The sequence below is a fragment of the Dipteris shenzhenensis genome, chromosome 7 (assembly GCF_047967505.1).
Source record: "Dipteris shenzhenensis isolate YYH24624 ecotype China chromosome 7, Dip_SZ_1.0, whole genome shotgun sequence".
Classification (NCBI taxonomy): domain Eukaryota; kingdom Viridiplantae; phylum Streptophyta; class Polypodiopsida; order Gleicheniales; family Dipteridaceae; genus Dipteris; species Dipteris shenzhenensis.
Window position 1 is genome coordinate 10201355 of NC_141602.1, and position 20717 is coordinate 10222071.

Here is a 20717-nt window from a genome sequence, read left to right on the forward strand (position 1 = left end):
CCTCCTTCGCCTCTCTCCCTCGCCCTCGCCCCCCTCGCTCTCGCCTTACCCCCCTCGCCCTCGCCGCACACCCCCCACCTCAGCCCGCCTCCATGCCCTCACCCCTCCGCCCCTCGACCCTCGCCTCACCTCTCGCCTCGCCCCTCACCTTTACCCCCCCGCCCCTCGCCGCGCCCCTTCGCCCGCCCCCTGCCGCGCCCCTCCGCCCGCCCCTTGCCTCGCCCCTCGCTACGCCCCCGCCCCTCGCCTCGCTCTCCGCCCGCCCGCCCCTCGCCCCTCCGCCCTTCCGTCCCGCCCCCTCACCTTTCACCCCCCCGCCCTCCGCCCTCGCCCTTCACCCCCCTCCGCCCCTCTGACCTCCGCCCCTGCCCCTCGCCCTCGCCCCTCCCCCTCTGCCCCTCGCCCTCGCCCCTCCCCGCCCTCGCTTCCACCGCCGTCCCTCTCCCTCGCCTTCGACCTCCGCCTCCGCCATCCGCCCTCCACCCCTTCCGCCTTCCGCCTCCGCCCCTGCCTTCGCCTCCGCTTCCCCCACCCGCCTCGATTCATCTCGCCTCACCCTTCTCCGTCACACCCAGGCTCCACCCCCTCGTCTATCTCCCCCCTTTTTTGGTGGCGGCCTCTTCTCCATCGGAGGTCTCGCAGTTTGTCTTGGCGGTATGGCGGCTCCCTGCTCGGAACCGGAGGCCCAGCCGGACCCTCCCTCTCCAGATGCCTACCGCGTTATCTTGAGAGAGCAACAGTCGTCTCGGGTACAAGAGGTTGCCAATGACTTTGCCCTTACTTCCGTCTATGGCAGAGTCATTGGACACTCTCCCTCCAGATCAGCCATCAGGGACTGGCTCCAGTCCACTCTCATGCTAGAGGACAGCCACATCGAGGAGGTGGCCCTTATGGGAAGGGGCATCTTCTGGCTTAAACTCTACTGCGAAAGCTGCGAGCAACCTGATTGCTGGTTCCCCCACATCTGTGGATAGAAAGATCATCATGATAGTCCCTTGGTACCGTGGATTCAGCGCAACGGATTTTGATGCTCGTTTCCGCATACCTCGCCACCCAGTGATGCTAGCTTTTCCAGGCCTTGTTGCTGAGTTGCGGCCGATAGTCAAGGACCTGGGCTCCCACTTTGGCTGGGTAATGCATGACACTTTCGTCGACGCGGTTACTGCGGCAGGAGCCCCCCGAGTCCGTGTGGCTGTGGCAGACCCTACGACTCTCCCTGCAGTGATTGAGATCGTGACAGATGCTGGCAGCATTACTCAGAGCATGGTAGTCACAGGACAGCCAGGCCAGTGCCTGAGGTGTCACGGCTTTGGGCACCTGGCTACTATTTATCCACGATTCTCCAGCTCCTCTCGGCCCCCCCCCGCCCCCCCCCTCCGCCCCCTCCCCCCCCTCCGGGCAGCCACGTCAGGAGGAGCAGAGGCAGCCGGAGTCCGGTCCAGAGATGGCTGGCGGCTGGACCGAGGTCAAAAGGAAAAGAGGAAAGAATAAGAAGATTTCTGAAAAAAGCAAGGAGGCAGAGGTTACCCAACCTGCAGCAGCGCCTCAGAGAACTGACAGGCAGCCGCCCCAGGGTCCTGGGAGAGCTTCTCCTTCGACTGTAGCCCGCCCTCCGCAGCCTCAGGTCCCCCTCTCTTCCGCTCCCCAACCCCCTTCCACTCAGCCCCAGCCCCTTCCCCAGTCGCACCCCCCTCTTCCCGACCCACATCAGCCCCCGCCTCTTCCTCTTCAGCCCCCTCCTCTTCCTATTCAGCCCCAGTCCCAGTTTCAGCCCCATCCCCCTCCCCCCGCCCCTCTCAGCTCTCCTGCAGTGTCAGCTGCACCGATGGTTCCTCAGCCGCGGGCAGCCCCCACTCCCCCTCCTCCGCCCCCCCGCTAGTCGCTTCCGTGGAGTCTGAGTTGCCTACCCCTCAGCCTCCTCCCCCTTCCCCACCCCAGGCAGGACACCTCGAGTCTACACCACCCCTGGAGCAATCTTCCCTGTCTGCTAGCCCGACCCCCTCAGTTGCAGACTCTGGCGGGCCTCAGCTTCAGGAGAGAGAGCTTCCTCGCGACTTCTACAGATCTGGTCCCTGGGATTACTTGGATGTGGCCGACCTTGGGACCTTCCCTGCTTGTCTCAACATCAGTATCTTCCTGCTCCGTAAAGGGGCGGATGGAAAGATCGCAGCCTTGGCACCGAGGGATGGCCCTAGCTTTGCTTTCACATTTCTCAGCGACGGCACCGAGACTTGGACAGACGACTCGGTCTGGGGGGCTCTCAGAGAGCAGACGCACGCTCAGGTTTGCTCCTGGATAGGCCCGTCGGGTGGACAGCTTCTCGAGACTCAATGGTCCGAGGGTGACGTGCCCCTGCGGTGGCGCTACGCCGCCAAGCGCTTCAGATTGATTGTGATCCTCAAGCCCCCTTTGTCGTGGCCCCTTCCCCAGGATGTCAGAGCCTGGACTCCTCAGAAACTCCGAGCCTTCTACGGGATGACTACCTCAGAGATCTCGAGTTGGCTCGAGAAATCATTTGTCCATGGCACTAAAGGCCTCACGCCTTTGCTAAAAGTTTTGAAGAACGGGCAGGACGACCCCGCCTCCCCCTCCAAACCCACTCAAAAGCGTCAGCGCCTCCATTCCGAAGTGTCAGCTTCTTCATCGACATCAGCCGCGAGCAGACAGTTGTTCGCAGCCTACCAGTCCTCATCATGAGCTTACACCTTGTCTCCTGGAACGTGAACGGGTTTCATTCTTCTGGCACCCGTGGTCCTAGGAAGCTCATCTTGAGACAGGAACTTCAGCCAGCAGTGATTGGTCGCTTGGATATACTTCTGCTCCAGGAGCAGAAGCTTTCAGTGGCTCATTCCCGTAGCTGCGGGAAGATCCTCCCTGGACGCTCTCACACTTATTGGGAGCCCTCGATTGGTGCACAGGGGAGGAGTGGCGGTGTCTGTACTTCCGTGTGCGAGTTGTTTGCCCAGGGAGTTTTTGGTCATGGTACGTTGATTCGAGGCCGTGCACTTTGAGTTGGCCTAGAGTTAGAGGGTTCTAAAATAGGAATCCTCAACATCTATGCTCCCACAGACCTCCGATGCAGAGCCACTTTCTGGAGGACACTCACAGGGATTCTCCCAGACATGGATTCCTGGATTGTTGGAGGTGACTTCAACAATCTCGAGACTTTGGAGGACTAGCAGGGCAGAGGACCAGAGTTTACAGGTATGGCTCAGGCAGAGCACTCCGCTTGGGACTCCTTTATCTTCGCGACAGGAGGTAGGGACAGCTCAAGAGACCCGTCCTTCCGCCGATGGCACGGGAGCTTGGACTTCTCGTGGGGCTTCCGCAGGGAAGGAGGCAAACTCCTGGAGAGACTGGATAGATTTTATGTCAGTGATTGGGCCATCAGCAGAGGTGGTCAGGCGGGTATAGTGCCAGGGACGACACTCTCCGACCACGCGCCTGTGCTCTTATCATTAGATTCGGCAGCTCAGTCCCTTCCTCCCCGTTCGTGCCGGATTCCCGATTCCATCTTCTCGAGGGAGGAGGTGCGCAGTAGTATCGGTAGCCTTTGGGACAGAGATTGGGGCGAGTGCTTGATCTAGTAGATTCGATGGCACAGGCTTTGCGGGAGTCCAGCCAGATTTGCCAGCTCGCAGCCCTTCAGGTTCGCCAGGAGTGGTCGGGCAGAGAGAGAGCTCTTCGTAGGGACCTCGCCTCCATTCAGCGACTCCAACAGGCAGCTCCGGGTTCGGAGGAGCTTCGGATCCAGGCCCTTCGAGCCAGAGCCCTTCTTGAGGAGACTCTCCAACACCGCTCAGAGTTTTCCTATCACGCCTCCCTCTCATACTGGGCTCGGAAGGGCGACCGGATGAGCAGGGAGTTCTTCAGGACGCATGGCCAGAGAGCAGCAGGTGATCAGCTCCGGAGTCTTAGGATAGCGGAGGGGCACATCGTTACTGATCCGGATGAGGTCTTGGGGTTGGCTACCGACTTCTACAGGACTCTTTTCCAGCAGGAGCAGCTTGCCCCTCGTACTGGACGTTCCCGCGAGGAGGTGTGGAGGCACATTCCAGCCCTTGTTCAGGCCAGCATGCAAGCGACGTTGATGGCACCGTTCACTACTGACGAGATGCTGGAGGCCTTGATGGCCATCGATGGGCAGAAATGCCCTGGCGAGGATGGGCTCTCTCGCGCTTTCTTCACCTCCTTCTGGGATCAGATCCATCAGCCCCTCCTAGCAGCCCTTCAGAGGATTTTCAGCAGCGGATTTACCGGCGGAGGTAGTTGCATCCTACAAATACTTGAAGGTTCTTTTCTCTGGCCCGATCTTCAAGATGCGACCAGCACTACAAGCTTGATTGAGCAAGGAATAGGACGCACTTGCTAGACTCAATAGGGCAGTGCTTTCAGTCTCACTTCCAAGATCGTTAGACCAAGTCTCTTCTCATTGACTCTTTGGTCCATCCAGCGGGTATGTATGGCAGCCTTTGTTTGGGGCCAAACCTATCATAGATAGATTGTGCTCGAGTTGAGAGGCTTCAAGTTCTCATGCTTTCACGGATGCTAGCGATAGGCCTTCAACCCCACATCAGATAGTCCTCGCTGAGTTTAGAGCCTTCCCACTGTAGCTTGGTGCAAGCCTCTACAACTTCCTACCAGCAATGGATTGGCCAAGGATTTAGCACAAATTGCTTACACAAATATGAAATAGTCGTAGGGGAAAAGCAGCAATGAAGAGAAGAGCTGATGGGACTACATGGGAGACAACACCAAGTAAAGGGATATTTATGTTGCCATCATTACCCAAAAAATAAGCTGCATTCTTGGCTTATAAAGATGTCAGAGTATCTATTGTCATCGTTGCCCCTGTTTATAACCTTTGTCCTAAAAAATGCTACATGGTGAAAATTTATTCCTTCCATTTCTTATTCCCCAGAACTTAAGAGGATCCTAGCAATGTCTAATGCTGCTAAGATTTCATCAACATCTGACTCCACATACAAAACTTAGTCTATCAAAATCAGGTTTCAAAACCAACCTCATTGAATTTATACAAATTCAGAATACATTAGGAAATGTGCACAACTCTGTCAAGCTTCATTAATACATCCATCACAAATCTCAGATAGATGCAAGATATAAAACAGTCACAACAGCATCAAAGATACAACTATTTAATAAGTGTCAAACTTAGCTACTTAATTTTAGCTCCTCAATGTCCGGACATACCTCACCACCATTTGTTAAATAGCCACCCATCTTTCTAAACTCGTTCTTATATATCGCCATCAACAAGTTTATTCCTCCCTAAATCAGAAAATAGCGGATGCAAAAACATTATTTAGACACCAAACATTGCATTTGCAAATATACACAAAGAAACCTCTCCCTCTCAAACACGCAAACTCACAATCACACTCACACATTCACACACACAAAGGCGATGCAGCTCAAAAAGAGGTACAAGAGCAGCATGCATAAAAGAAGGAGAAATGCAAGACACCTCATAGGAGAGAGAAGCTTGCCCCTTTCACCCTTACAAAATGCAGGTGAAAAGGATTCGAGCAAGCCGTGTGGTGGAGTTGCAACACTATTAATTTACTTTTTAAGAAAAAAACTAATTTTTATAGATGAACATGCCATATTAGTACATGCCTCATAATTTGAGGAAAATACGCTCTTAAATTTATCTACCATCTTGGGGGCCCACCCTAATAGAATGCCAGTGAGAAGGATTCAAGTAAGCCGTGGGGTGGAGTTACAACACTATTATTTTAATTGTTTAAAGAGAGGAATCAGCTATCCACGATTTACAATAACACACTTTGCACTTATTTACAAGGCATGTCAATTTTTATTCACAAGGCCACAAAATAACCCTATATATTTGAAATCCCATCCTAGTAAATGGGAACGTGCGTACCCCAAGGCAAGAAGGGTTGTAAGACTAGATACTAAGACTATACATCAATGAAAGTGCGCTCTACTGAGCATTCAGTTTATTGTATATATTCAAATATTGCAAAGATGACTTTGTAGTCTTGGTTATGCTAGCATGATTAGCATTTAATATGATCTATGGCTCGTATAGAGCTTAGAACAATTGTAAATTATTACATTATAACCATAAAATGTACCTTTTTATAATTTGAAAAGGCTATTTAGTGTTACATTACCTTAGGCAAAGGAGCCTCTTTTTGGGCAAGCGCAACATGCATGCGGAAGACACCACGTGTGAACAACAGTAGCAGAAAGAGAGCTCACTGTAACAAGACAAAGAGAGCATGAACTTGGCGACATGTGAGGGATGGCAACAACATTCAGTGTTCGTGTGGAAAGAATCACGCCGGAATTCCAAGCCCAAAACAGTTTTTGCGATGAAATACGACAATTTTCTGTTTCACAAGGCAAATTTCCAGCCTTTCCAGAAAAGGCCAAACCAACAAAATTTGGGCTATGGAGGAGATAAGGATTTTCTTTAACTCTTTCTCACCCCCCCCCCCTCCCCCCCACAGTGCAAATAAAACTCTGCGCACTTGTGTTTGCACTTTGTTTTTGCTGTGAAGTTCTTGCTTGAATCGGGGTACCTTAAGGCTCCATGCAAAGAGACCTTAAACCGTTGCTGTCCTGGAAAAAAGGCACTGTTTTCCGTTATGACAAAACGTTTAGCAAAATTGTAAAGGGCATGTTTGGCAGCATATGTACCTACTGTATGAAAACTTATTCCCAAGGAAAAAAATAAAGGTCTGGTTTGGGGCTGAACACATAAAAGAAGTGAATATTAAGGAGTAATGAGGACAACAAGAGGCACATTTTGCTGGAGAAGGTTTAAGGTTTTAGAAACCTTGGTTGAACCAATTTCACGCTCACTTGGCTTGATAGATACAAGAGAAAGCGCCCTTTCTTCTAGCATCTGCATCAAGTGACAGTAGGGGAAGGGACTCCTTAAATTATTTTTACAATTGCTTTGAAGCAATAGCATCAACTAATAAGATGGGTTGGAATAATAATGAGATCAACCACCACCTAGTCCACCTTCATTTCCTCTTGAGCCTCCACATCCACTTCTGTAGATCCATTACAAACTCCTCTAACCGAGTTGTTTCCAACGACCGTGCTTGTTTGAAGCCAATTCATGACAACAACCATTTCTGTTCATGCCAAATTATTTCAATTGTCACAAAATAAGTGATCTCCCCCTTAAAATGGGAAGTTTCTTAAACCAGTAGCAAGTGCCATATCTCATTCCTTGAAGATGAAATCCACTGAGTGTCAACTTTTCCTAGATATGGAGCATGCATGAGACAAAGCAACCAACCCCAGAGAGAAGGAAGAGGATTAACTTTCCAAAATATGGTCGATCTAGAGAGCCAACTAAACTCTTAATTTGCATAAGGCATTTTGAGATATATTTCTCTACCCAAGGAAAGAGTAATCAATATAAACTCCCATAAGCAACCTTGCACTTAGAAGGGTGATACCTTATTTTTGTGGTACGTTCGTCAAAGTGAGGAGAATCCTGTGAAGGAATGGCAAGGTTTTTATAGATCTCCTCAATGCTACAGTCTTCCCTTGCATTATCAAGAGAAGCTCACATTCAAATAAGAGGGACTTCAGAAATTTGAGAAGGAAAGTCTCGCTTTCGAAAAGTTTCACTTGACTTCAAGGGTAAATCACTTTACTTCAAGGGTAAAGCGGAAAGTGATAAGTTGCCAAAATATCTTACCTCAATCAAACCTACTTTAAGGTATGAGGTGGAAGTCCATGGCCCTGACGCATTAAGATGGTAGAGATGATTGAAAGAAATCTAAATCCTAGAACATCAAAGCATAGTGGAAGCAAAGGATTTCAAAGACCGTTCTTTTAAGCCCAGGAAGAGCTTTCGACAAGAATGGACAACTTCAGAATGTCAATGGCTCCACCCCGAGAAACCTATGTTTGAATGCCCCATATGTCTACAAGAGAAAAAGAGAGAGAGAGAGAGAGAAAGTTATATAAGCGTCTTCAGGAGGCCTCACAGGCCTATGAGACAAAGTACAATCCACAAAGTAGCTCATACAAGCGAGCTGCCACAGGCTGAAGCAAAGGGCTCGCTAAGGCCCTCGCTGAGTGCTAAGCTAAACTAATAATCTCAAAAACTCAGAAGCACACTCTCAGAGCTCTCAGGAGGCTCCAGTAGGCAGTGCGAAAGCTCTAAGGACATATCCAGTAGTCGTGGTATCTCTCCGATAAGAAGTAAAGATGTCCCGTATCTGTAGTTGTCGAGCTGTATCATGTCGTGTGGTGGACAGATTAATGACAGAAAAGAGATGCTTTGGCTTTGAAAAAGTTTCAGATAGGCATTCGCTCTATGAGTGTCCTGTACTCAAGAAAATTGGGAAAGTCTAATGGTGTGCAAAGCAAGAATCCCAATCAAGAGTGTGACATAATGTCACAACCTTAAGAATTGCTTTGAGAAATGTGTCTCAAAGGAAATAGAGAAAAGTCCAACAAAGTTCCAGAACTACATTCAGTCCTTCACTCCTACCATCTATAAAATCACTCTACTCCATCAAACAACACTAGGACTTGAGGCAAAGAAATCTAGTATCTATGAGGGTTCATAGACTTGTACCCATCCAATCTTTCTACCTTAGAACTTTGCAATCTCAATGATCCACACTTCCTTTTGGGTGAAACTAGATGACCATGTCTACTCACTCTTGGATATTGGCGATCTGCACAGCATTTATTTGAGATTGCACCACAATAATAAACAAGGTGATTGGGCCTCTATTCATGGTTGCCAATATGGTGGCATCTTCTAAATGAAGCTGCAAACGTAGCATTGTGGACACATGTCCTGTATTAGGTCCTCCCCTTTACTAAATCGATCAAGTCAGTGATCAAATATCAGCACTGATGAAGTCAACCAAACTACTTTGGCATGTTTTGATGTCTGCTCATGCTACCAATTAATTGCTTGCGCTGTAGTCCCAAGGCTACACAGATGGAGGTGGGGTGCTGTAATGCCACTTCATTCACATTCAAGTACACATGCTTACAAGCATGCTACACAAGTGCCTATCTGCATGTAAGACTTAGCCATGTAGATATAAACTCATACTATGCATCTCCTCTAATTGACAATTCTCCCTACACTTGGACCAACATGCCCAAACTAACTGCTCCATGCTACTCACTCCCATCTATATAAGCGCATCCGTTCCCTTCCTCACAACAATGAATCGAAAGCTCAACCTTCAGCCTTTAGACCTGCAACATCATCATTTTTAGCTGCCATCACAAGTTGTGCCATCCACATGCAGCCGTCCTTATTGCTAACGTGCTGTTGCCTTTGCCTTAGTATTGCTAATGCGATTTGCCTTGCCTTAGCTCCACCATCATTGCCTATGTTTTGCCTCTTCTTAGTCTCACGAGTCCATGTTATTCATCTCGGATCAAAAAAGAGATGTGTCTTCCTGCTGTCCAAAGAGTCAATAAGCTGTATTTGCTGCAAGCAGACTGCTTATTGCTTGAGACCCTTTAGAATATGCATCATTAGCAATCTAATCAATTTAATAAAAGACCCAACTTGCTTTGAGCTATATGGTTCATGAAACGATGATTGCCTCTAAGATTTATGTGATAACAAGCTGTGAGTTTCCGTTACAAAACACAAAGTTCACTAGAGTAACGAAAACTGCTAAGCTGAAAGTTATAAATGTTCTTTGTTGTCAGTAAAAATGCCACTTTTAAAGGTGAGTGGCGAACCAAAGCTACATTCGTACAAAGTAACTGGGTCTTCATGAGCCTCACTACAAGGTAGTAGTGTAGCTAAATAAAGACATTTGACTCATTTGTCTCATGTACACGTCATTCTTACAATCTCCAGTGATTGCAGTGGAGTTAATAAACAATGATCAGGAAAATGGTGATTTCAAAATTCAAATTCACAATATGACTGAGAGCTGCAAAATGTAGACAATGCGGGAAAGGGAAGGTAGGGGTTTGTACTTTTATGTGTGTGTGCTATCAACAACTAAAGGATGAGACTCAAGACATCTCATACACATATTAATTTGTGCACTTGTAATCTACGACAAACACCAGCATCAATTTCCTCACTCTGCTCTCTCAAACTCTCTCATTCCCTCACTCTGCAAACAGCTAGGGCCCAGGACAACATGTCGGGCTGGACCCCCCCGAAGGTACTTTATTACTTGAGAGAAAAACTGAGTACAAGAGTTCAGCATGGAAGCTGTTCATACAAAATCCAAGACGTGAATGAAATTACATGAGCTCTTAGGCTCTCTTTCTTGGCAACAAGCCACTTGTCAAATTCTACATTACTTTCCTAATTACATGCCACTAAGGGCAACTCTGGAGTCTTCGAAGCACTTGGTCATGCGAACTGCCCCCTAGATGCTTGTTAGGCTCCATTGCGCTTAGGAAAATCACTCTTCCTAGTACCTACAACAATTAATTAAAGCGCACCACCATGGTACCCATTAATTGTTAGCGCTTTGCATGCAAATGACATACTGTGGACTAATTCTAGTCATGGTGGGCGTCCCCACTGGACACATGTGCACACATAACAAACATAAAAATATATGTTTATTCTCTGTTCAACCGCAGTCAACACTCTTGATTATAATTAAGAGGCTTTGACCAAGGGTCAAGACGCCTTAATTATAGTCAAGTCTCTCCAACCGAAGTTGGCACATCTTGGTTAACCGTAGTTAACCCTCTTAGCGCATGCCAAGTCTCATTGATCGAAGTCAACACTCTTTGACCGTAGTCAGCTCTGTGATTCTCTAGTTAACCGTAGTTAACCCTCTTGGTAATAAACCAAGTCTCCCCGACCGAAGTCAGGCTTACTTGACCAGAGTCAAGTATCTTTGACCGTAGTCAATTCTTTGGCTATTAAAAGAACTCTTTGACCATAATTAACACATATGAAAACTCTTTAATTATGATCAGATAAATGGTCAACTGTACTTTAACTTAGGATATTTACATTGTGGTGACATCCCCTCGGCTTTTATTCAATTGACCTCAACTGAAAAGCTTCCTTGTAAACATCCAAAAGTTGTGGATGATCGGATAACATGTCTTCATCCATCCACTTGGCATCCAATGCTGTATAATTCTTGAATTTTACAAGATACCTGTAAAACTCCTTGCCTTGAGAGCCTTTGCGTACAGTATGGTACACAATCTGCTCTGGCTGAAGGACCTCCTCCAACTCATCCACTTCTGGTGGAACCTCTGATACTAGCTCTGTAGGCTATGGCCCCTAGAATTTTGCACCTAAGCCATAATCTCCTCTCTCTGAGTCGCACTGACTCTATAAGGTGGTCTATTTGGTGACTCACTACCAAGCATTAACTCTATCTATGATCCTCTGGTCTCTCTGGGGGTAGCTCCCCTGGCAAAGCATCGGAAAAGCAATCTTTAAAGTTTATAAGAAACTGAAATTTATATTTGTCTGCATCATTCATTTCAGCATGCATATCATTCTCTTTTTCTTTTACAAAAACCATGTACGCGGAAATTGCAGACTTTATTGCTTTACCACATGTAACATCAGATACAATGGGGATAGTCTCCCCTTTATTCCTGGCAACTAGACGCTGGTTTTTCCCCCTATGGATAAAACTCAGCACCCTCTCAGGGTATTCTATTGTTACTTCCTTTCGATGAAACCACGGTGTACCAAGTACAACATCATGCTGCTTGAGAGGACAGATTAAGAAGTCCTCCTGATCTACATAGCTCTGCACATGGACACGAAGCTTTCCAATCAAAGGAGTAACTTGCACTGGATTCCCTTGGAACATTTGATCAGCATATGCCCCTCTTTCCCACATCTAAAGCATTTCCCATCTCTACGAAATTCAGCTCTCTGTTCAAGAGTGAATGGGGATTTGCCTTTATATGACTTTGAAAACTGAGTACCCCTCGACTTCTAAGGCTGAAACCCTTTCTTTTCAACCTTGGGATACTCTTTCTTTTCTGATTTTGAAAAATCAGTTTTCTTCCTTTCAGCACCTCCAGCATGCAAGGATAGTACTGTGGATGGATCTTGTAACGGCACAAGACTAGCTACTGAAGCTGAATGCATAAGGTCTTGAATGTTCTTTGCCCCCAAAGCATTCACTACTGCCTGAATTCTTGGATTGAGACCTGCTCTGTACTTTCTCATTTGGGTTCCTTTGGAGATCTTTTTGAAAGGTGCAACTTGCAAATAAGCATCCCAAAACTTTTGGTTGTACACATCCACTGTATCTCCTGCATCCATATGCAAACAATCCCAATCTTGAAGAACACGATCTCTAAACTGTTTAGGCATAAACTGCTGGTAGAAGGCTTTCTTGAAGTCCTTCCACCTCTTTGGGGCTGACCCATCTATGGTCTGTGCACTCCACCATGCACTAGTTCTCGCTTTCAAGTGCAAACTGACCATTCTTAATTTGGAAGATTCTGAAAACTTTTTTGTACCGAATGCAGCATCAAACTGCCTGATGAACTGCAATGCTTTGTCTGTATGACCATATTGTCCATTATAGGTCATAAACTTGACAGATTTACCTCCCTCTTTGAATTCCTTGGTCTCTCTGAAAGACTTACTCTTCCTATGCTTCTTATGTTTCCTTCTTTTCCTGGATGGTTTATCTGATAAAGAAGAAGATACAGAAGTCGAGCTCGAGGTAGAAGGTGAAGGACTGGGAGATCGGTGATTATGCCTCGATCTCTTCTTGCTATGAGACCGTCCCCTATGAGATCTCTCTCTCTCTGGCTGTACACGAGAGTGTGCCTCTGGCATTGGCACATCATAAGCTGCATTAGGCATATTTTCTACATGAAACAAATGCTGAGCTCTTGGATCCCTTCTGAGATTTTCCATCTCTTGCATACAAGTGCGTACCATCTGCTCAAATTCTTGCTGATTTTGCTGCACACTTCTTTGTCTTGGATGCGAATCCCATTGGATAGGTGATTGAGCCATTCTCCTACAACTCGTTTGAGATCTGCAAGTTTCTCACACACACTGTGTATGCAACTGATGCACGCTGCCTTTGCTTTTCAAAGAGAAAAATTACCTCAACAAGAGGTGTCTTGCATTCACAATCTATGCCTATACCGGGCTGTCAACTCAAGGCATATACCCACAAAGTTGCCAAGGCATCAACAACTATATTGCCCCTTTTCTGGCTGCTGCAAAAAGCACTGAGTATGCATCTGATTCCCTTTTCCTGAGCACAAAGGCATGCATCCCTTTACTTGTGCAAATCTCTGATTTTTCTCTAATTTCTGCTTTTTCTGACAGTAATTACTCTCTCAGATAGGTGAAAACTGCTAGCAGAAACAGTCTCTGCAACTGTCCTTTTTTTTTTGACAGTAACCAGATGGGTAACTATGGTTACACTAACCAAACTGACTGGTTCTGGTTTGGTTAGTCTGCAACTATACTAACTGGACTGGTCACAGTCTGGTTACAGTGACCAGACTAGTCTGGTTGGGTCAACTAACTGGACCTCTAACCAGTCCACTAACCAAAGTTAGGTTAGCTTAACCTCAAGTCAGGTTAAGTCTGCCACCTCAGCTGTCTAGCTGGCAGTCCAGGTCAGCTGCCACATGTCTTGCCACGTCATCTGTTGGGCTGGCTGCCTCGTCATCTGACACGTGTCGCCAAGTCAACGCATGTGCCATGTCAGCACCTATGCCACGTCATCAGGAGCCTAAGGTTCCAAACCTTCTCGCTGGTCGACGTCGCGCGTCGCGCTAGCGCCCCTCTCCTTCAGCAACGTCTATGCATAGTGCAACACCCGCACCTTGGTGACCGTCGCTCTGAGCCTGCACAGGAGCGATGCTCCCAATTAACCTTCATGCCTTCCAGAAACTATCAGCTTCACGCGTCGTGGGACCTTCAGCATATCACGAATCTGTGCACCCCTGTCTGGCCAATTGCCTTCGCCATACATCTACAGCCAAGGGTCCCTGCTACTTATCTCGTCTCAATAAATAAATTCCCCTTTCTGCATTTAGAAGCGTCATGATCATCCAAAGCGACGAGTCCCTATTGCGGGTGGGAATTTGGCCTTCTTTGTCGAGCTACTGAAAGCTAGCGCTCTCGTGCATATCCCAAAACTCCTAGTGGCTGGCAGAACTGGTTATTTACTTGCTGGCGATTAAATTGCTGACTTAGATCATCATTTCCAAGGAAGGAAATGATAACCTTAGGCTCTGATACCAATGTAATCTACGACAAACGCCAACCTCAATTTCCTACACTCACTCTGCTCTCTCAAACTCTCTCATTCCCTCACTCTGCAAACAACTAGGGCCCAAGACAACATGTCGGCCTGACCCCCCCGAAGGTACTTTATTACTTGAGAGAAAAACTGAGTACAAGAGTTCAGCATGGAAGCTGTTCATACAAAATCCAAGACATGAATGAAATTACATGAGCTCTTAGGCTCTCTTTCTTGGCAACAAGCCACTTGTCAAATTCTACATTACTTTCCTAATAACATGCCACTAAGGGCAACTCTAGAGTCTTCAAAGCACTTGGTCATGCAAACCACCTCCTAGATGCTTGTTAGGCTCCATTGGGCTTAGGAAAATCACTCTTCCTAGTACCTACAACAATTAATTAAAGCGCACCACCATGGTACCCAATAATTGTTAGCGCTTTGCATGCAAATAACACACTATGGACTAATTCTAGTCACGGTGGGCGTCCCCACTGAAAACGTGCACACATAACAAATATAAAAATATATATTTATTCTTTGATTGACCAGAGTCAACACTCTTGATTATAATTAAGAGGCTTTGACCAAGGGTCGAGGCGCCTTAATTATAGTCAAGTCTCTCCAACCGAAGTTGGCACAACTCTCCAACCGAAGTTGGCACATCTTGGTTAACCGTAGTTAACCCTCTTGGCGCATGCCAAGTCTCATTGATCGAAGTCAACACTCTCTGACTGTAGTCAGCTCTGTGTTCTCTGGTTAACCATAGTTAACCCTCTTGGTAATAAACCAAGTCTCCCCGACCGAAGTCAGGCTTACTTGACCAGAGTCAAGCATCTTTGACCATAGTCAATTCTTTGACCATTAAAAGAACTCTTTGACCATAATTATGGTGGTATTGTATTCATAGATGCAATTACATTGTACTTGAGCTCATTGTCATGTTATACACTATAGTTTAGTTGTGTACTTGCACTCTAATAACGTTGGCACTTTGAAAGCTTCTGTAGGTTCAGATTCAAATTCTTTGAATCTACCCTTCGGGTAAACTATGTGTTAAAGTTAAAATAGGAACCTTACTAAGGTCATAGAGTATTCACAATAAGGGTACATCTATACCATTGGGTATGTGTAGGAGTGTGGGCCTTCGTTGTTCTGAATTCCCAAAGGTACCCATTGATCTTCCATCTGTAAATGGTCAACTGTACTTTGACTTAGGATATTTACATTGTGGTGACAACATTTAACCTGGAAAGATACCCTCTCAAAAGATTTATGAAACCACATACATTTCATGAAATAAGTCAAAAACCTATTTAGAGATACAAATAGGCTTGGAAAAAAATACCAACCTCACGTATTTCCAGAGTCGGCATGTGTGGAAGAAAGTCATTTCCTACAAAAAAGCACATGAAAACAAAATCGTCCACAAGACGCTCGAAATCAATTTCAAAAGGAGGATTCGGGAGCCTCATGTCATACTCCAAATATTCTCTCAAAGACCAGATCTGAAGAAACTGCACATAAGAAAGAAACAAAACAAAAGAACCATTACAATTTTATAGTTTCGAATGTCTATGATAAGTATCTACTATCACACCTAATGCTACATTACAGCGGCATTTACAAACTAGCAACCAATACCACCACACCAATGTGCTTAATTGTTTATGTATCATCCGAAATTTCATGCGCATTGTTAATTGGCTTACAAAAGTAATGATACAGTTTAACTTTGCATACCATGTGTTTCCCAAGCATGCTCAAACAACTATATTTACTAATGCATCAAATTCAAAAGGTCAACATTGAGCAGACTACTGAACAAATAGCGAAGTTCTTGAATTCTGTAGAATAAGAAAGCTAAAAAGAACTTGCAAAATAGCCAAACCCTCTAGAAGAAAGAAAGGAAGAAAGTATATTAACGTCCACTGGAGACCAAAGGTCTATGGGACAGCAAGAAACCCTCTAGTACATCTGCTTTAGGCAGGCACATGGCAGCTCCCAAGGAGTGCAAAAAGCAACCCTCATTATTTTAGAGTGCCTACATATAGTCTAAAAGAGTAAACAGCCATACATCAGTTTAAGACTGAGAGTCTTTAGGTTTTGATTTAAACTCTCTGATTAGGGCTACACCTTCACGGTAAACTGCCCATTTTCCATCCTTTCTGGCAGCCTTAACTGAGCTAATTCAGTTGCCTTACTCTTGAGTTGAGCCTGTGTAAGCTCCTCTACTATCCATACTTTGGTTCCCTTCAGCTTGTAAGATTGTCGAAGAAACTTGATCCGCATATCTTTTAACATCAGTGTAAGGATTGCATGACCTTTATAGTGCATAATAGAAGTTGGCTTGGAGCCGTCATCATCCTGCTCATCATCATCCACCCATTCAATGTTGGGCAAGCTTGCTTTGATCTTTGTCAATATTTCACTATATGTGTCTTCCTCTTTATTCTGGGAGTCCCCCTATTCTAATCTTCAGCGCACTATCACTTCTAGCTTCGTGTTCTTTGATCTCTGCTTGAATATCAGACTTACTTGCTTTGGTGTCCACTTCCACAATCACTTCCTTCTTAGAGTTTGTCCTTCAATGTGAACAAGATCTTTGACTGTAGAGACTAGCTATGGGTAGGGGGGGAATCCTTACAAGATTTTACAGCCTCAACAATTACCACCTGCTTACCAAGCCCTTCCAGGGTGATGTCAAGCCTTTACTTCTGCCAGTTCTAATCGTAGCTCTCTCACTACCTGCTGCAAATAAAAAATATGATCCTATTGCCCAAGGATGGATCGTTTTGAGCCTTCTTGTTGGTAATTCCCTGTATAAGGAGAGGATGTCATGGCTGCAACTATAGAGTACTAAGTCCTGATAGAGGTTGAAGGAGTTGAGAGGGCGTTGGAGGAGAGGGTAGGCCAGTCCATAATTGGCTTTCTTTTGAACCCCCTAGTTGAACCTAACCCCCAGGTTGGGTTGAGGATTCAGCCCAACTCGGGGTTAGGGTTAGTCTATTTGTGGCTTATGGGCTGTACGAATGCAGTACGGACGGGACTGTATGAGCGGGAGAGGAACGAACAAGGGGAGAGAGAAAGAAAGAAAGAAAGATATATTAACGTCCACGGGAGGCCTCACGGGCCTATGGGACAAAGTACACAAAAAGCGAACTCATATAAGCCTCAGTAGGCTGAAGCAAAGGGTACGCAAGTGTTAGAATTATTATCATTTTCTAGGCAGTGGCCGCCCGCATTCCGTACATCTTCAGCTGGAGCGCTTGCACGCCGTCCATACTGTCAGTGTATTTGCATTCCGTACAGGTCGCCGAACAACAGCTGACAGGTTCCGTACGGTCGCCGAACAACAGCTGACAGGTTCCGTACATATTTGTCATACTGCACTGTACTATCTCGTACGTACTTCAACGTCATATTTTATGTACAGTTGTACGGAATCCGTTCGTACAAGCTATACCGGCCGAAAACTATACTTAGCTGTACTAACAGTCTCGTACTGTCAGTCCGTACAATTTGGAGGCGTTAGTACTTTGAGCAATTTTCCTTTGCAGGTGCATTTTGGAAGGCGCTTTTGTCAATTTGTGCATTTGAGTCATTGTTTGGCTGTGGTTGTTCCGTTGCAAGTGGAAATTTGGGGCTTTTGCAAGAGACTTGAAATTTGAGTGACATTTGCTCAATTTCACCACAAAATTTGGGGCTTTGGGTTTTGAGCTGCAATCTCAGGCATTTTTTGGGCTTTCAGTTTATTTGCCCTTTTTTGGATGCAATTTGCTTGAATAAATTGGGGCTTTTGGCATTCGGATGCAATATGGCAGTTGAACGACCATTTGGGAGATTTGCAAGCAGTTTTGGACTCAGTGTGAGTCAATTTGCAGACTTTTGCCACTTTTTGCAGATTTTTGGGCATTTGCAAAGCATTGTGGTGCATTTCAAGCCTATGATAGGCTATGACAGTATTTGTCACTGTGGGCAGATTTTCTTTGGCAGACTCTCGTTGTGCATTTTACATCCCAGCAAGACATTTTACTTATCTAGTTTGCTGTGTTTTTGAGTTTATCTCGCAAAAATGGCTCAGAACAACCCCAATGAGGTGTTTGGAGTTCTCACACAGGAGGATACGTTGGATGGCACCAACTACTTGTCAAGTTTTATGGTTCGCAACATCTTGGTTGGCAGACATCTTTGGGATTATGTCAATGGAGATGAAGCAAGGCCAAATTCTGTGGCTACACCTGCCACTCCTACAGCTGGAGGCAGGGGTACAGGTCAAAATGCAACACAAGTAATTGGAGCAACTGCTGCTCCAATGGCTCCCACAGCAGAGCAGAAAAGATGGGATTTTAGAGATGCGCAAGTTCTTTCTGTGATTTCTCTTTCTGTCACAAGAGGTACATTATTCCTTACATTCGGTCATGCAAGACCTCAAAGGCAGCTTGGGAGATTTTGGATAGTATCTTTGCAGCAAGAAATGATGCTACTGTTTCCTTCCTAAAGAGAGAGTTATCTCATACACATATGGATGAGGGAGATTCCATGAATGCTCACCTCACAAAGCTTCAAGATTTGAGGGAGCAGTTGTTGAATATAGATGAAGTCATTCAGAGATGATTACCACCACTCTAAATTCCCTTCCTCAGTCCTATCTTGGTTTCCACACCTCGCTCAATTTGCCATTGAGGGGGGTAGCAATCCTCTCTCTTTTCACGAGTTGGTAGGAGCAGTCTAACATGCATAGAGATCTGCAAAGGAGAACACACTCCACCATAGCTGTAAAAGCTACTCTGTACTCAGCTTCACAGCTAGAAGTAGCAAATGTACTCTACTTCTTGCTGAACCAAGAAACGCATGAAGTACCAAGCATGAGACATTGCCATTATGTGACATACGAGTGTCCGAACAACGAGCCCAATCACTATCAGTGAATCCATGCATGACAAGTGAAGTATCAGTCCCATAAAGAAGGCCTAAATGTTGAGTGCCTTTGAGATATCAAAAGACACGCTTCACGACATGCCAATGGTGCGTAGAGGGACTGTGCATATATCTGCTCAACTGTGAGACATCATAGTGTACGTATGGCATAAATAAAATCAAACAACCAACTCCCTGCTGATAGAGAGTGACATCACATGCACCGCCACCATCCTCAGAAGAGAAATGAAAACCAGGCTCTAATGGTGTGGAAATGGCTTGCAATCCTCAAATTGAAAACGCTACAAAAGCTGTCCAATATACTTGGATTGTGACATCAAAATGCCCCCCTCACTACTAGCAAATTGGATGCCCAGATACTAGTACAAAAGACAAAGATCAGACATAGCAAATGTCTTCTACAAATCAAGCTTAAAATCGGCAATTTGTTGAGCATGTGTCCCAGTCACAAGCATGTTATCCACATAGAGGACTATAATCAGCAAATCTGTCCCACTCTTGTGGATGTAGTGTGGATGTAGAGTGTAGCCTCTGTGGGGCTGTTCTGAAAGCCAAGGGTGAGCAAATGAGTATGTATCCGTAAATACCAAGCCCAAGAAGCCTATTTCAATCCATAGAGGGCTTTCTTTAAGCGGCAGACCTTGCTTTCGGAACTTGCAACCTCAAAGCTAGGAGGTTGGGAAACATAGACCTCTTCCTACAAATGCCCATGAAGGAAAGCTGTCTTGATATCAAGCTGATGGACCTCCCAATGAAAGTGGGCAGCAAAGGCAATAACAATGCGAATAGTTGTGATCTTGGAAGTGGGACCAAAAGTCTCCTCAAAGTCAATGCCTTGCTGCTAAGCATAGCCCTTAGCAACAAGACGGGGTTTGTAACGGTCCACTAAACCATCAGCTTTCCATTTAATTTTATAAACCCACTTAGTTCCAATGGCATTCTTGCCATGAGGCAAGTCACCCAACTCCCAAGTGTTATTCTGATGGATAGAATCCAATTCAGCTTGCATAGCCTTCAACCAGCAATCATTCTGAAAGGCATCTTTATGGCATAAGGGCTCTTCATTGCATGCAACCAATGCATAAGCAACAAAACTAGCATGCTCTTTCCGGACACCTGCTCTAGTATGGGCTGGCAGAGGAGTATCTTATTTGCTGTCTTTTAATGTGTCAAGGAGCCAACGAGGGACCTTTTTTGGCTCCTGGATTTCAGCTCTTTGCTGATCAAGAGCCCTGTCTAAACTGTCCTGATCAATCGCTGGCATATCAGGCTGAATATTATGCTGAATATCTGGCTGCACATGTGGCTGCAAATGACCAAGAGATGGAGGTACAACCTCAGATGGAACATCATCATGAGCATCGGATGGAAACAAAGGCATCAAGCTGTCAAAGATATATGGGGCATCAACAACGGGCTGTTTTTGACAGTCCAGCAAAGGCATAGTAGAAGATTCATCAAACACAACATCTCGACTAACAGAACACTTGCCCATGCGAGGCTGGTCGAGCTTATAGCCCTTGCTCTCAAAGCTATACCCAATAAAAATGC

At 45.9% G+C, this 20717-nt stretch overlaps 1 protein-coding gene across 1 annotated transcript in view; it reads right to left on the reverse strand.

The window, feature by feature from the left end:
* Positions 1-20717, reverse strand: part of LOC147899930 (5'-3' exoribonuclease 3-like) — a 115805-nt gene that overhangs the window by 85334 nt on the left and 9754 nt on the right. The window contains exons 8-9 of the mRNA XM_087376974.1: positions 15578-15742; positions 5215-5292 (exon numbers count right to left, since the gene is read on the reverse strand). Coding sequence (XP_087233100.1) covers positions 5215-5292; positions 15578-15742 — 243 coding nt within the window. The remainder of the gene's footprint in view (positions 1-5214; positions 5293-15577; positions 15743-20717) is intronic.